General features: G+C 51.5%; 6 protein-coding genes across 6 annotated transcripts; 5 read left to right on the top strand and 1 right to left on the bottom strand.

Moving 5' to 3' along the window:
- Nucleotides 1–1,093: 1,093 nt before the first annotated feature.
- On the top strand, nt 1,094–2,928 carry CABS01_07353 (serine carboxypeptidase; the record flags this gene model as incomplete). Its single annotated transcript, XM_060540716.1, has 6 exons — nt 1,094–1,331; nt 1,404–1,606; nt 1,761–2,052; nt 2,116–2,493; nt 2,549–2,626; nt 2,684–2,928. The coding sequence occupies 6 exons, from the start codon at nt 1,094–1,096 to the stop codon at nt 2,926–2,928; spliced, it is 1,434 nt and encodes a 477-aa protein (XP_060402884.1).
- Nucleotides 2,929–3,388: 460 nt separating this feature from the next.
- CABS01_07352 (uncharacterized protein) lies at nt 3,389–3,718 on the top strand (the record flags this gene model as incomplete). The annotated part of the gene is made up of 1 exon (XM_060540715.1): nt 3,389–3,718. One exon carries the CDS (start codon nt 3,389–3,391, stop codon nt 3,716–3,718), a length of 330 nt encoding a protein of 109 aa, XP_060402883.1.
- An 827-nt stretch (nt 3,719–4,545) lies between these two features.
- CABS01_07351 (uncharacterized protein) lies at nt 4,546–5,286 on the top strand (the record flags this gene model as incomplete). Its single annotated transcript, XM_060540714.1, has 1 exon — nt 4,546–5,286. The coding sequence occupies one exon, from the start codon at nt 4,546–4,548 to the stop codon at nt 5,284–5,286; it is 741 nt and encodes a 246-aa protein (XP_060402882.1).
- A 588-nt stretch (nt 5,287–5,874) lies between these two features.
- CABS01_07350 (glycosyl hydrolase family 31) lies at nt 5,875–8,551 on the bottom strand (the record flags this gene model as incomplete). The annotated part of the gene is made up of 2 exons (XM_060540713.1): nt 5,875–6,894; nt 6,947–8,551. The coding sequence occupies 2 exons, from the start codon at nt 8,549–8,551 to the stop codon at nt 5,875–5,877; spliced, it is 2,625 nt and encodes an 874-aa protein (XP_060402881.1).
- Nucleotides 8,552–10,088: 1,537 nt separating this feature from the next.
- Nucleotides 10,089–12,179, top strand: CABS01_07349 (major facilitator superfamily transporter; the record flags this gene model as incomplete). The annotated part of the gene is made up of 5 exons (XM_060540712.1): nt 10,089–10,895; nt 10,947–11,006; nt 11,072–11,310; nt 11,367–11,653; nt 11,713–12,179. Coding segments are annotated over 5 exons (1,860 nt in total), but the record flags the coding sequence as incomplete, so codon positions are not given.
- Nucleotides 12,180–16,366: 4,187 nt separating this feature from the next.
- Nucleotides 16,367–16,567, top strand: CABS01_07348 (uncharacterized protein; the record flags this gene model as incomplete). The annotated part of the gene is made up of 1 exon (XM_060540711.1): nt 16,367–16,567. The coding sequence occupies one exon, from the start codon at nt 16,367–16,369 to the stop codon at nt 16,565–16,567; it is 201 nt and encodes a 66-aa protein (XP_060402879.1).
- Between the last annotated feature and the right edge of the window lie 162 nt (nt 16,568–16,729).

Below are 16,729 nucleotides of genomic sequence, written 5' to 3'. Positions count from 1 at the left end.
TGTTGATCAAGTTTTCACCCAGCATATTTCAGAACGTCCCAAGGACTCCTAAACGTCAGAAAGGAGACGGCTGTGATGGCTGACTTTTGGAACTCGTAGGGATCTTCCTCGCATTAAAACGTGGCGTCTTCCAATCAAAATACAGATCTCAGAGAACATGCCGCAAGGCGGCATGTGCAGATAACCGTAATTTAGCGTTGGCTCTCATGATTGGTGATCGCCGCCAGGGGCTTAACTTTCTGCGAGACTCTTCTGCGGAACCTCATCTCACATCTCCAATTTACTTCTGAACGCTCTTTTCTTTCGACTCAAAAATTTCTAGACTCTAGTGGGTATTCGTTATCTGTTTTGTAAGCTTGCCGAACAATTTAGCGCTCTCTCTTCTGGGAATGAGGCTCAATCTTGGGAAGCGAACTGTTCCGTTCGCCAGCGAAACAGTGTCTAATGTTGACTTTGTTTCCCTTTGATCAGATGGCGCGCTCGGACGAAACACCCGACGAGTTGAGAGACAGTCTGGCCGAGGCTACACCACGGGCGGCCGCATGTTACTGCACAACTCACCATCAAACAGGGAAAAAATGAACGCAGCTGCTACTGTAGGTGTACCCAGCTGGCGATGCCCCTTCGAACTGCGGTCTCTCCCGCTCGGTGGGATCCACTCGAGCTGCCGGTTCCCGAGAACTTTACACCAGGTTTGCCGACAGACGCGATCGGCGCGCTGCAGTAGCCTACAGACTTTGTTTCTTTTTACGTGGTATTGAAGCAACTCTGGCTGTTTAATAATACCTCCGACTCCGAGAACGCGTGTTTTTTGCTTATCTAGTAATTGAGTAACAAAAGCTGCGGCTGCTATAGCCTGGAGGTGCCCGTACGACGAACTCTACTTGCGTAGATCGGCTAAGACTGTCCTACTTGGCGTCCCCGCGCTACACCCTCCACAACCCGTGCTTCCACACATCGTGCTGAGCTCAAATACCGTCCACCTGCCACCTCCTGCATCACCAGATCTTTGCTCACTCCCGCAGCGATCTGGTATCATTCCACCTACATCTTTTTGCCGTCTCTACCAGTCTGTCGAAGCAGCGGTGCCGAAATGAGAGTTGCGCTTCCTTGCTCTGTGGCCACTCTAGGCCTGGCTAGCCTTAGTGTTGCGCTGGCGACGCCCAAGAGCTACTCCGTCGACAGGACCTACAGCCTTATGTCTGACTTGGGAACGAACTTCACGGTTTATGAGCATGCGGCGACGAGCTCCAGAACAAGATACGTCCAGGACTCGGGAATCTGCGAGACGACCAAGGGCGTCAAGCAATACTCTGGCTACTTCGACGTCGGTAAGTCTTCTTCCTCACCTCAATTCTCACCATCCTTGCGATGACGCCAGAGATGCTGACGAGATACCTCAGGTACCGATCAAAACATGTTCTTCTGGTTCTTCGAAGCTCGCAAAGATGCGAATACGGCCCCCGTCGCTCTGTGGCTAAACGGTGGTCCGGGCTGCAGCTCCATGCTCGGCCTTTTCCAAGAAAACGGGCCATGCACCTTCAACAAGGCCCCCGGCGCAGATCCCATTCTGAACCCCAACTCATGGAACAATGTTGCCAATATGGTGAGTCCCCGTCCGTCCCGGTGTGTGATTGACACGGCCCCACAAGCTTAATACAACCGCGCTCGTCCTCTTACCGTGCTGTCTCCGCACACTCACATTGTCTTTCAATGCTATTACCCCATGTTCCATGCTGACGGCGGCATGCTCATCAAAGCTCTACGTGGATCAGCCAATCGGAGCCGGTTTCAGCTACGGCACGAGTGATACAGACAGCACCGTCAAGGCCGCGCCAAAAGTCTGGGCGTTGATGCAATCTTTCTACAGCAAATTTCCCGATTACAAGGGCCGTGAGTTCGGTTTGTTCACCGAGTCTTACGGCGGCCACTACGGCCCGGAGTTCATCGATCACTTCCAGGCTCAGAATGACGCTATCGACAAGGGCACTGTCAAAGGGGAGAAGATCAAGATTGTCGCTCTCGGTATCGGAAACGGATGGATCGACCCAGGTATGCGAACTTTTCACGGCGTTGACGTAAGTTGAGATGATGGATGCTGACAACGCGTGACAGTCGTCCAATACAAGGATTACCTGGAGTATGCGGTGAACAACACGTACAACAAGATCATCGACCAGCCCAAGTTTGATGAGCTCACTAAGGCCTATGAGAAGGATTGCAAGCCTGCGATGGAAAAGTGCACTGGCCTTGAGGGACAGAACGAAGCTTGCGTGGCCGCTGAGAATGCGTGCTATGCAGCCGTTGAAGCACCCATCGAAGCGGCTAAGACTTTTAACGTGTACGATGTTAGAGCCGCGGACGACAAATTCCCTCCTGGAACTTATCAGGCATACATCAAGAAGCCTGAGGTCATGAAGGCGATCGGTGCCAAATCTGAGTACCAAGAGTGCCCTCAAGCACCATACGATAAGTTCACCTCGACCGGCGATGGTAAGTGTACTTAACGCGAATTAACCACATTTGAAGCTGACTCAGCTGCTACCAGGTCAGCGATCTTTCCTCACTAAACTTCAAGATATCACAAAGAAGGATGTCCAAGTTCTGATTTGGTCTGGTGACGCTGGTAAGTCTCGGCATGTTCTTCTGAGATGTTTGTAACATTGCTGAGTATCGCCCCTAGACTTCATCTGCAACTATATTGGCAATTACAACGCAGCGAAGAAGATCGGGGGTGAGGAGTTCGAAAAGGCAGAGATGAAAGATTTCACAATGAACGGCAAGAAGATGGGCGAGTACAAGAACATCAAGAACTTGAGTTGGCTGAGGGTTCATGAGGCGGGTCATGAAGTGCCTGCTTATCAACCAGAGGTTGCTCTGGAAGCCTTCAAACAGACTATGGCGAAGAAGGGTATCTCTTCCCCGTGAATCGTTATGACCTAGTCCCCTAAGTAGCAAGCTTGTAATAACCATTCTCTCTTTTCACTCAGAAGCCGCAGGATGGACATAGGTTTGCCCGAGGAGAATGTTTCATGGATATCTAACTCGAACTGACTTCTCCAACACATTGAACTAAGATTGAGCAGTCCACGTCTAGCAAATTGAGTGATGGCATATCTACAGTATCGAGCGAAAAGGACTGTAGCGGCTCAAACATGCTGTTTTGGGATAATAATGTATCAAAGAAGAAAAAGAAACCCGCATGAGGGGGATTCTCCACCCGCTTCCACGGACTCTCGGCAATTGAAAGGCAAACGCCCGATTTATAAGCTAACACTCAATTGCCTGCGGGTTCGGGAAAGCAATTAAAGCTCCAATCGCTACTGATTGATACTTGCGTCACATCTGCTGTGAGGGAGATGCTGACACGAGACTAGGACAACAAAGCATGTCTCGAACTCACGTCGTTGAAGGTTCATGTTTCGTGCTGCGCCGTACGGATGTTCTCACACAAAAAACGATTGACAAGATGCAGACACTTTCTGGACAGCTATGCAACAAACCGAGCGGTGGATGCTGTGCAGTTTACAAATCTGATGGAAGGAAACTCTCCAAGGACCTCCCGGAAGATGAAGAGAGTATGCTGTTTGCAGACTTGGACATGGATTGGATTATGGAACCAAAGAGGTTTCTGAATACATGCGAGCACTATAGTCGTCTCAATCTCCGTTGGCTAGGTTCTGATCACGAAGAAAAGTGGAACATACGCAGCGTCTAGGGCAACGCAAAAGCCAAAGAAATATGGATGCGTCATGTGACACTAGTATGGATAAGGGATAAAGGTGAACCCAAGCTATAACCTTTCGGTTGTCAACCTAGATTCGAGGCCGATGTGGTTCAGTGGAATGCAAAAGGTATTGATGTACCCAAGTTAGGGAGCTAACTTTTCCAATCTCTAGGTAACTCCGTCGTAGCTTACATTCAGTTGGAGGATTTACCGGAAAGTCGGTTAGAAGAAGTTCACTTGAACCTACCAAGTTTTCGGGACAATCCAGAGCATCTACTTATGTACTTCGAACGATCATTTGACTAACTGGGAAAGGAAGTTTCAATAGAGAGCATCATAAGCTTTAATTGGAATTATTCTAGGGTTGAAAGATTATGAGCCGTTCTATCGGACTGCTCTCATGATCTAAACGATAGCATAAGTATTTTGCACAAGTATCTGAAATGTGCATGTCATTACTACCCCTTTGATCTCAATTTGATGGAAGAGACTTGGGCGACAATCGTGGGTGGTTTGCCCACGATCTTGGTTGGCCTGAGTAGCCTGGCGGCCATCAATGGACTCACGCGCAGTTCCGAACCATGGAAGGCCGAAAGCTAATAGACAAGGTTGGGTCCCAGATTTACGAACTTTCCGCCAGACGCCCGGTCAGAGGGCATAAAAAGATGCCTTCCCCTTCTCTAATTCCCAGCAGATCAACCATTCATCCATCCATCCTACATATACCATTCTTCAGACTTCGTCTCTTGAGCATTCCACATTAAACAACCCACTATTCCACTCACCCAATTCCTCTTCATCTACAAACAACTTTCACAATGTGTGCTCATCGCTGCAACAAGCCTACAAAGAAGTCTTCCACTGTCAGCGAGATGACCAATCTCAAGACAGCAGCCAAGGCCAAGGCCGACACTCAAGTCGAAGCCGCAGGCCAAGCCAAGGTCGAAGCTCAAGCTCCAACAGACAGCTTCCACTACTTCGCCAGGTTCCCTTGCGAGATCCAAGTCATGATCTGGAAGGAGTTCTACCTCGAGCCTCGTCACTTCGACGCAGTCATCCACGACTACCGCCGCCCAATCAAGGGTAACGGCAACAGACTGGACAGAGAGGAACGCGAAATCTCAAAGCTTCATCTCAAGGGCAAAGAGGAGTCGATCAGCAACTACAACGCCATCGACAATCAAATCAACTACCTATCTCGTGAGATCGCACACTCTATCCGCCAGAAGGTCCGCATGCCTCGCTTGGAGGACACCGACCAGGGCTTGGGCTTCGACATCGAGGTTCACAACCGCCAGACCTCTCGCTTTACGGATGTAGTCTCCTTCAACTCAACCATTGACGTCCTCCACATGAAAGCTCCCTTATACAGAATGAGTGTCTCATCTGAGTTATCAGCCTGGTGCAAGAGTATCCAGCACGCTGTTGTTGAGTACAGTGGTTACGAAGACCCTCGTCGCACTATCGATGTTGCTTGCAAGGCTAAGAGCAAGAAGCGTAGCGGCAAATGGCGCGCTGTCTTCTCTGGTCTGAAGTCCTTGGAGGCGCTGTACATCTAGCTCGTCACACATTGCAACATGCAATGGACACATCAACTACGACAGCTAGCGGCACTGGGCTCGTATCCCTTTCATAGCTTAGGCTCGTGTTCCTACTATACACTGGGCCGGTGTCTCAACTACACAGATCTGCTGTCATCGAGTCATTGGATGGATTGACATCGACACAGGTATGAATCGGGAGTGATTACATCGGAAGGGGTCTTCTGGTGCTGCAACCCTGCAGACGCTCATCGTTGAGAGATGAACTTGGATGAATCATGCATGAAGCTGGCTAAGTACTCAACAGAGGTACTCAATAGTTACTTGGGAAGGGTGATTCTGAGCTAGAACGGGTGCTTCGGCTCATAGAACATTGATACCACATTACATATCCCCCAATAAAACTACGATGCTCATAAATATATTCTGTCCTTCCCGTGGGATTATCCCTTCCAAACATGTGAACTGAATTGAGACGCCGATTGTCGGTTTCGACGATGCATTGATTTTACGAGTGATTTATCCCGGACACCAGCATCAATTGAAGGGCCGTCATAATTCATTTGCAATATTGTATCCCGTTGGAACGAAGAAACTGGATAGCGCTTACAATGTAACAGGCACGTTCCATACTCTCCTGCCCCTGGCATCTAGGGACTTTTCTTGAGCCTCGGCTCCGTTCACAACCACAGTCCTCTCTTCTCCCACGGGCAGCAGCACATCAACGCCCTTCTCGAGCCACAGAGGACTCCACTTCTCCTTTGAGCCTTCTGTAACAACAGTCTTAACCTCGACCGAGATCCGCTCATCGACAATCTCATATCGGATCGTAAACTTGAATTCGGCAGGCACCTCGCGGCTGATACCATCATCCTCGTACCAGCTACTCTCGAAAATCACGCCCTTCACATCATCACCGCCCAGCTCCGTCTCAGATCCCTGAGCAGCGGCTCCACGCAGCGAAGGCGGAGGGAAGATCTCCACGCCGCGCCAGTCATCCTTGGCTTGGTTCGGGAACTCTGGATCCGTCTCCTTGACCGAGGAGGTATCGAGCGGCTTGCCAACAGGAACGGCCGAGCCAATCCTTCCGATGACGGGAATGGAGTTATACCAAGGCGAGAGCACAGTGTGCCACTTACCCGCCTCAAAATGCTCATATGGCGCATTTGTGTTGAGGAAGCCAAAGTCGCTACCGTCGCCCTTCTTCGGGAGATACACCCTCGCGGTATCGACACCAGGCTCGTAAACACCACCAATGATGAAGGCATCGCCGAACCAGAACTGCGTATCGCCGTCCTTGATCGCCTTGGTCCAGACCTCCGGGTCAGCCTCATAACCCCAGCCGGTCCAGCGCTGTGGCGGGACGGCGGTGTGGTGGGCGCGGAGGTTCTGAGAGTATGTGTAGGGGACGAGCTCGTAGCGGCGCTTAATGGTGGCGCGGATGATGGGTGTCGCGGTGGGGTACATCCAAGGCTCGATGACACCGCCGATGAGGTTGTCTGCCTCGCTGGTCTTGAAGCAGTTGATGGCGAAGCGCGGGGAATGGACGCCGAGCTGAATCCAGCGAACGAGATGCTCTGGGGTAGGTTGGGGGCCTTCGAAGCCACCGATATCATGGCCGTAGCACTGGGGAGCTGTTAGTCAGGGTTTGAAATGAACAGGATTCGATAATGCTTACGTGAAGGAGGGAGAAGCTGGCGTTCAAAGCCAACGAGTTTCCGCCTCTCATGGACTCCCAGGCGGTCACGTTGTCGCCACTCCACGAAGCACCGCAATACTTCATGGTCCCGGCTGTGGCACTACGCGTGAGAACGAAAGGTCGCTCCTCGGGCTTACCCTCGATCGTGGCATCATGAGAAGCCTTGCCCATAAGCTCGGTGTGAATAGCGCGACCCCAAATACCAACATCTTTCCGGCTGAGGCCCTCGGGAATCGGAATTATGTCCGTCTTCTCAAGAGCACACTGCCACTCGTCGTCGGGCACAGTGTACTCATTATTGTCATTCCACATGACGTCAATACCGACCTTCTTCAGTCCAACGACACCATCATACCACCACTGGTAGCCAGCGTTACTGGTGAAATCCAGGTGACTTCCCTCTCCGCTCTCACCTCCACCAGCACTCCAAAGTCTCGTCACCGCAGTCTTTCCGGTAGCGGGGTCCTTGAAGAAGGCGCCGTCTTCGGACAACTTTTTGTACGCCGGGTGCGTGGCAAGCACATACGGCTTTACATTAGCCAGCAGGCGGAGACCGTGGGAGTGCGCCTCGCGGGTAAAGGCCCGCGGATCGGGGAAACGGTGGTAGTTCCAGGTAAAGACGTTGCGCGTCTTGGGCTCCTGCTCAGCTACAGTGTATCCAGAGCTCATCTGGAATGCAGAGAATGGGATGTCGTGCTTCTCGCAGTTCTTGATCCATCCCATGATGGCGTCGTGGGCACGCGGGGTGTCCATGGCACTATACTTCATGCCACCGCCAATGTAACCCATCATGTAACGCGGTACACGCAGGGGGAATCCAACGAGCTCAGCGTATGAGTGTACGACTTCGGCGACGGTCTTGCCGACAATGATGTACTCTTCAAGACCGCCATGAGATTGGCGATGCACTTTGTACGCACCCCACATGCCATCCAGCTCGGATCCGATGGACCAGGTCGAACGAGAGTGAGCTGTGGAGAAGATGCCGACAGCGCCCTCGGGCGTGACGTTGATAAGGAGCGGGATGTGCTTGTACAGCGGATCCGTGCGGTAGGCGTCGTATCCGAATGTGTCACTTGCGGAGATGATGAAGCCGCGGCCGGCGAGGTCCATGGGCGCCGCCTTCTCTCCAAGTCCGACATGGAGAGTATGCTTCTTGTAAGAGGAGTAGTGGGCGATACCGGGCCCGTCCGCGGCGTATGAGCGGAAGGGGAGATCGGCGTGGATGGGCTTGCCGGAGTCATCTTGGCCGACGTAGAGGGAGATGATAGGGGTGTTTGACCATTCAACGACAGCCTTAACGTCGGAGGTTGTGAATGATTGTGACTTTTCTGATGTCTTGATCTGGATGTCTTTCGGGGCCAGGTCCGCGCTTGGCTTATGTGCGCTGGGGAAAGGGGGGATAGGGCGCGTCTCAGACGTGACGGTTGTGCGGAAGACATTTGACCTCACGATCTCGAATGTGAAGGTGAAGTCCTCGGGATGGCCTTCTGAGGACTTGAGTTGTATGGACGATGCAGCAGCAGCACCCTTGACCTCTTGAGGCGCATAGCCGGTAGGAATCTTTTCGTTTTGGAGAAGCATCTTGAATTTCTTAATGCCGGCGCGAAACTCCCAACCTTCTTTGAGTTGAGGTGTTGGCCTGAGTTGGGTTCCGGGTGCCCTTCTTAGCACAATGAGGGGAAATGAGGGCGGAGCTGTGATGTTGCTTGTGTAGAGAATGAGAGGAGGGACCCTAATCTGTGGGAGAGCAGTGCAGACGAACGTATTCTTAAAGTTTGAGGCTTTCCGATGTCGCAGTATTTCTCACTTTTGGCTAAATGGAAGATATTTGACAGCTTTGTGTGCGCCTGATAATGCGAATTGCATCGTGAGAAGGACTCGGACTCGGCATCCGAGTCAAAGACTACAACATTAAACCCACTGACCTCGTGCAAATGGTGTCCCGAGTTACGTGTAGCCCAAGCATGTCATTGGAGAGTCGAGAACAGCGTTCCCCCGAAGCCACCCCGAAATCCACATCCCCCAGACGGGACCAAGGATATCGACGGGGAACAGCTGGATCATCGTTGTCATCTGAAGGCACGAGACCAATGAAGTTGTAGTATGCTGACTCGTGGTGGATTATCATTGCGGTGTCTCGTGTTAGAAGCCGACCCAAAAGTAGTTAGAAGCCGACATTGAAGCCGCCCCAAAAGAGGAAATACAACCGCCGAGCCGCTGCGGGGGACGGCAACAAGCCGGAAGAGAGTTGAGAGACGGACTTCTTGCGGCCAATGGACGGCGATGTCGGCCAACTTCCGAATTTGTTGCCGCGTAGTCGGTCCCAGTTCTCGTCTGATTGTCCTAGTCTCCTCCAGATGTTCTCAGCTCCTCTCTGCCGTTCAATAACTCCGCGTTGTCCCCCCGTCTCATCCTCCGCATTGTTCACGCGATTGATCTCGTAATCTGGAGACTCTGGGGCACAATCTGGGGCAGTTTGTTGCACCAATATTTCCGTCCTCCCCAATGTTCCCCCCCAACAAATCCCCAACTTCCCCCGCGCGGAGTATGATTTCGTCTCCATGTGTGGAGTTCAGCTAATGACCTCCACCCGGAGACGAGACAACCAAGCCTTTCAGCCACTCGTGATGCTTCAATCCTCGGGTTTCTCCCCGCTACTCGCCCTCGCAAAGTCTCCATCTCGTGTCTGTGACACGGCACTCGTTGGCCGCCCCCGTCTTGAGAGATGCGCGGAAGGCGTGGAGGTCCAGTGTTTGTAGCGCTGTGCTGTAGTCCGACGACGTAGTTCTACGCCCTGAAATATCCGAGTCAAGAGACGTGATGTACCACGTCAACCCGAGCCCATCATCCCAACAGTCACAGTAAGAAGTCGATCGAACAAAGCCTGGTGCCGTCGTATCAAAATTCAGTGTAATACGAAAAAGAAAAAGGCCAATGGGGGAATTGACCCTCAGCGTCATCTACGGAAACAAGCCTTTAGCGGCTCAAGGACGGCCTGCTAGCCACCTTGGCCAAGTTCCCCTGCCGTTATTACCAGAACCGTGTTCCGATGCCTGAAGGAAATCGCACTAACTACTAGCACCCTTGTCGAGCCCCCTTCTCGGCGACCGACTCGCAGCCAGTGTATCAGCCGACATGTTTTGGGACAAATGCCGCTCATATCTATAATCCCCGGGTTCTCTCTCCAATACCATGCATATTACTCTCATGTTCCATTGAAGTTCTGCGTTCTCGTCGTAACTTGCCTTCGCCCCTGAAGTGGAATCAGTCCATCACTTTGCAGCTAGAGACACTTTGCCAGAGAAGTCCCGTCAACATGGCGACAAACGAGGACCAGAACAAGGCCCCGGTAGACCAAGTCGAACACGCACCCGCCCACCAAGAAACGGCAACCCACCGCCGCGATGCCGCCGCAGAGCTACTGGGCAAATCAGGCGCCTCGCCAGAGGACCGCGTCGTGGTCACGCCCGCAGACAACGCCCGCGTCCTGCGCAAGATCGACCTCGTCATCCTTCCCCTGATGCTCTTCGTCTACTTCCTCCAGGGCATCGACAAGTCCACCCTCGCCTACGCCTCGGTCTTTGGCCTCATCGAGGATACCAGGCTCGTCGGGGACCAATACTCGTGGCTCGGGTCCGTCGTCTACCTCGCTCAACTGGTGATGCAATTCCCGCTCGCATGGCTGCTGGTCAAGTTGCCCGTTGGCAAATTCACCAGCTGCATGGTTGCCTTTTGGGGCATCACTCTTTCTTGCATGGCGGCGGCGCATAACTTTGGTGGGCTTTTGGCTGCAAGACTCTTTCTTGGGGCGTTCGAGTCTAGTGTTGCACCGGCGTTTGTGGGTATTACGCAAATGTGGTGGCGGCGACGTGAGCAGACGCTGAGAATTAGCTACTGGTATGCCATGAATGGCTTCACCAACATGGTACGCGATGTTGATCTCGAGCCCCTTTGTGGCTTTGCTAACACCCCATAGTTTGGTAGTCTCATTACCTACGGCCTCGGACACATCTCTTCTCCCCTCAAGGAGTACCAAGTAGGTCCTCAACTTGAGCGATACACATGTAGTCATACACCTCAAATACTAACTAGTCCGAATAGATCATCTTCATCTTTTTCGGTATCATCACTGTGGTCTTTTCCGTTATCATGTTTCTCTACATGCCCGATTCTCCCGTCGAGGCCAAGTTCCTCAACGATCATGACAAGCTTATTGCCATTGAGCGTCTCCGCATGAACCAACAGGGTGTCATGTCCCGTGAGTGGCGATGGGATCATTTCAGAGAGAGCATGTTGGATATCAAGACGTGGTGCTGGTTCTCACTCGTCTTTTCCATCTCGTGAGTGTCTTCACCCCTTTGTACAGGTACCAATCACGAGGACTAATGGATGGCAGAATCCCGTCTGGTGGAATCTCCACATTCGGCCCTCTTATCATCAAGTCCTTTGGCTTTGACTCCTTCCAGACCATCCTCTTCAACATTCCCTTTGGCTTTGTCCAGCTCGTCGCCACAGTCGGAGGCTCGTGGATAGCTACCAAGATCCATAAGAAGGGCCCAGTCATTGCCGGGCTTTGCGTCCCGCCCATTGCTGGCTGCGTCATGTTAATGGTCCTTCCCACCAGCGGTCAGCAAGCCGCTCGACTAGTGGGATACTATCTCATCTCTGTCTACCCGGGAATCAGTAAGCCTTTCCAGCCCACACTCACTCAACTTGATATCCTTTGACTGACATATGCCCAGCACCCCTCATCTACTCCTGGTCAGCCGCAAACACAGCCGGCGACACCAAGCGAAAGTGCACATCTGCCGTCCTCTTCATTGGCCAATCAGTTGGCAACGTCGTTGGGCCGTTGCTCTACAAGCCCGCTGAAGCACCCAGATACACCCGCGGCCTGACGTCCAATCTCGTTCTCTACTGTGTCATTGTCGTGCTTGTCGTCCTCGTCAGCCTCTATCTCGCCTTCCTCAACCGCTCGCACAGCAAGCGCCGTGTGGCCATGGGAAAGAGCGCCGTCATCATCGACACCAGTTTGTTCTCCGCGGCCGAGGCTGAGAAGGCCAAGCAAGAGCAGGCTGCGCAGATAGCTGGGGATAATGGGCACGAGATGGCTGCCGCCGGGGAGGAGCAGGCTGAGGAGAATGTTGGTGCGAGAGCGTTCGACAATTTGACGGATTTGGAGAATGAAGAGTTTGTGTTCGTATTCTAGCAACTTGTCTTATACTTAAAGCAACACTCTGGAGTTGATGAAACGGCATCGTCCCCATCACCACCGAGCATGCCAAACATGCCTACTGGTCTAGCAACCCCCGTCTCGGCTTGCTGATCCTTGAGATGGGACAGAAGCTCTCTAGCTGCGGCGGCGGCGGCAACGGCAACGCCGTGCCCGTGCGACAGCTACTCGAGGCGGCGAAGACCATGGGCCAGGTCAAGAACATCCTCCTGGCCACCTTCAAGGTCAACTCACAGGCGCTCAAGTTCCTGCCCGACGCCGACAGCATCTACGACGCGACGCTGTTCGTGGAGATGGGCGTCGACAGCCTGGTCGCCGTCAAGATGCGCTCGTGGTTCCTCAAGGAGCTGGGCGTAGACGTGCCGGTCATGACGATCCCGGGCGGCGCGTCTATTGCGGACCTTGTGCGTCTCGTGGTCAATAAGCTGCCGGCGGAGCTGCTGGAGCGTGTCGGTGGTCGTCCTGCCCCGACATCCTCGGGCGTAACGGCGGATGAGCTGGCCAAGGAGTCCACAGAGACGTCGTCCAGCAACGAGAGTGCGAGCGGGAGTGTTGATGGGCTGGATGCAGGTGATAAAGCTGACACGGATGTCTCATCGGTGGCAAGTGTCAACGAGAAGGATAAGAAGAAACCTGCTGTGACTAGAGTTAATGTCGGATCTGTTGAAGAGATTAGTACCCAGTAGGTAAAGGAGAGAGGGGTTAGTTGCATTACGAGAAACATAACAAGGATGGCTGGGTTTACTCGACCAAAACCAGGGGTAACACATTTCATGATACTGTTAAGAAACTGTCAAACTTTTCCAAGAAAAGTCTCAGTCTGCAGAGATGCCTCGCTCTGAGGTTATCCATGTAAGAGGGTGTTTGTGGACATCTCGAATTCTTCTTTTACCTTCCTCGTCTGTCTGAATGCACAAGTATGCAGCCTCAAGGTACGATAGCATAACGGAGGATCAGACATTACGTGACGTGTGATCTTGTCTTCTGAAGAACAGCTTCAAGAGACCGAACTGAACGTACAACTGAGCCCATGCCGTGAGGGCATTAGTTACTGCTTCAAGGAAATCTACTGATACGGTTGTTCCCTCCCGCAAAGTAGCCAGCTCTGGGCATTTTGGGTAGTTCGCCGATGCGACTCGGCTTCGTATTCTTCAATGTTTGTGGATATCTTTTGGTAAAGGTCCTTGAGCGTCTTTGGCAAACGTCCGGAGCTCTCTTGAACTGCTACATCAGTGCAACATGCTTGTAGTTGCAGGGCAGCCCTGCACGTTAGCAGAGTCGGGGTGCTTAGGAAAGAGGGCTTACGGTCGATCCGATCAGTCATCTGATGAAGTATTTCGTTCCACCGGCGGACTGGAGCGTTGAAACGCTAGAGCATTTCTTGCAGGCCGGCTTGCATATGGCGTTGAGCTTGAATGCATCAGCTTCCTCTCACGCTATTCAAATGGGCAACTGACATGATAAGCCAAAGGCATCGGACGACTGGTTCACCTCGTCCTATGCTTGCTTGATGGCATTGGACGCCGCGTCTAGGTCGGAGGAGGACAGCAACCAATTATGTAGCACGCGTTCTGGCCTGGTGAGCGACCGGATGCTTAGTGACAATGACTCAACTTACTGATACAAACTCAGTTCTGACGACCAGAACAATACTCTGGGGAGAAATCGAATTCTCCTCTTCCACTTTGAACGTGATTTCCTAGCCACTTATGCTAGACGCAGAAACCAGTCATTATCTTTCTGGCAGCTTTTACCCTCTCAATGATGAGAGGATGTGTAAAAGGACAAGCTGTCTTCTATTCAGACCTCATAATTGCAATCCATACAGTATTTGCCAGGACTAAACTTCTATGATGACTTTAGAGAAGTGCTCCATCTTTTGAAGCCTTCCGATGGCCAGTTTGAAATCTTTTAATGAGAACTTCACATCGTCTGCTGCCGGCCGGATGTCCCTGTCTTCTATGAATCTGACCATCTCCTGGAACATCTGCCTATTTCCGACGATTATCCCTCGAATGAAGGATAAGATATCTCAAGCCTCGTTTGGTTCGGACGCAAGCTGTTGAAAAAGCAGCTTTTGGTGTCTTGGAGACTGGCAAGCAACTTGTTGCACATACGGGGAGAATGAATACCCAATTGGTTCCATTGGGAACGCTTTCGCCATATCATTTCGTGTGATGCAACGCATCATACTACCTTGCTCCCAACTCTTGCAAGTTTCTGCGTCTGAAAACTGGTACTAGATGACCTTCCGGAACATGTCGTTAATTTCTAGCTCAGACGGATGTCGGACTTCGTACACCTGCCAGTAAAATCCTGCCTAATTTGGAGGCGATGCACCCTGGGCCATTGAAGCAGGTTGATCTGCTGACAGATTCAAAAGGCACCCGTGATCAATACTTCCCTTTCAAAGCGAGGTACATGAGCGGAAGTATTGTTTCTCGTAGCTTCTTCGGAAACAGCCCAGGGTCTCATTTTGGAGTTGGGGCATGGAAGAGGCACATAATTGATACAGTGTGATCCAAAATAGTTTGATAATCGGGGATAACAATGTTGTGTCTCCAAACCTTCTCCGTAGGTTGTATTCTATGTGAGGTTAATATCGTTAATGCTGTCTAGGACTTTGTCGAATTGAGGATCTGAGTCCTCAACCTTAGCGAAACACTAGCTGACTACACTGACCTACGCAGCGTGGTCTAAGATAGTGCAGAGAACCGACCAGGACTTAAAAAGAATGCCTCCTTCTTGTTGTATTACAAAGAGAGCCCAGCAACACTAAGGATTGGATGCTTATAAAATTCGAACTGATATTTGTCGCCAGAGATAATTGGTGTCTGGCAGCCCTAGCACAATCGTTACGGTGATTGTCTTACCTTATGCGGCCTGACTCGTACTTAAGCAGAAGCATGAGTAAGTCCAGAAAGGGTTTTTTCATTCACGGGATCGTACACTCAGTACATGGATATGAGCTATCGCCCATACCTCGCACCACCGTGGTCACGTTTGGCGTCCGTCCTAGCAATCTGCTTCTTGATACATATCCATGGATTCCGTGCCTGAGTCTCGTACTCCCTGTCAACGAGGTCACGCAGCCACAAAACTATAAAGGCCCAGGGAATGTTCAAGGTGTCACTACTCTGGGCAGTGCGTGATGATGGACTGAAAACTCTACGTCTCTGTGTGAATACTGAGATTGCATTAAAGATTTTAGACCTGTCCTCAGCGAATGCTACCAACCGAGTTTTCAGCATGTTCTAGATAAACAGTTCATCTCCCCAGCCTGTTGGTGAAGTCGACTCATCTGGCTCATTGCTTGCTCAACTCACCAGACTGACCCAATGATCTTAGTCATCGAGTGATCCAGCAAAAGTCAGATTGCTCGTTCTGAGTCGTGTCCCTTCCTCCAGGCCGGCAACCTCCAGGCCTACCATGCCGGCCTTAGAGGCTCATTCATGTCTCCAGGGAACCATCAGTCCTGTCATGGTTCTATTCTTGTCACGTTCTTGACACGCGAAGGCGGAATGGGATTGCGTAAACCGCGAGCTAGCAGCGGACTTTTAAAACACGGCTAGGCAGCTGAATCGACATGTTCCCTTGTTCTGCTCGCGTTTCAGAGAAGAGTTTAAAGCTATGGCATGACTCGGTACAATCGTCTCATGTTCGTCTGACAGCTGTAAGTCGCCGGTATGTGCGGCTGGGGTGGAAGGGTTCGCTTAGTTTATACGCTATCCTGTTGCAATGCATTTGCTAGGGGTTTGCGATGTCTAAGCATGGCTTCCGAGTTAGTTTCATAATTGGATGATTCTTCAAAGAGTGATACTACTGAGATAGTTGACAGGGTATGCCATTCCAAACAGCTAGACACTCGATGCATTCGAGGGAGTGACTAGTATCAAACTTCAGAATCCCTCCGGATCTCCTTGTTCTCAACGGTCAATCAAGTATAAAACAGACGATATCCACAGCTCAGCACTGCGGATTCCACAATCCATATCATTTGTACACATCAACTCATCATCATTCCCCAGAACTATCGGCACTACCGCCCTCTTGTCAGTAGATCTCCGAGTCGTGAAAATAGCTAGATCCTCGGACTGACCGCCGTGCAAGGTCTCCAAGAAACTCTCAAGATACAACCAGCCCTACGGAAACACATCATCAACATGCAGTTCTCCAATATCACTATTGCTTTCGTCGCCGCCGTCATTTATACCGCCGGTGTTAGCGCGTCTTGCCAACAGATCAAGTGCGACAAGACCTGCGGCTCAGGCGGTGCTAAGAAGAACTTCTGTGGTTCTATTCAATGCAACGATCTCAACGTCGGTCGAATCACGTGCTGCGACGATGTGCAGTGCACCCAATAGAGTAATTACGAACGGACAGAGGGGAAGTACATATGGCTTGCCAACAGGCACGGGCATCTGCAGCGTACCTGAGCGGGGCCGGAATCATTCTCAGGGCTGTCTTCCAGTTTGATATCAGTCGCATTCTGCAATCACGCTAGATCAAAGCCTAGAGAAGAATAA

This window comes from Colletotrichum abscissum, assembly GCF_030869225.1.
Source record: "Colletotrichum abscissum strain IMI 504890 chromosome Unknown Scaffold_16.1, whole genome shotgun sequence".
In the NCBI taxonomy this organism is placed as follows: Eukaryota; Fungi; Ascomycota; class Sordariomycetes; order Glomerellales; family Glomerellaceae; genus Colletotrichum; species Colletotrichum abscissum.
The sequence above is the reverse complement of the archived record's forward strand: the minus strand, read 5'-3'. Positions and strand labels throughout refer to the sequence as shown.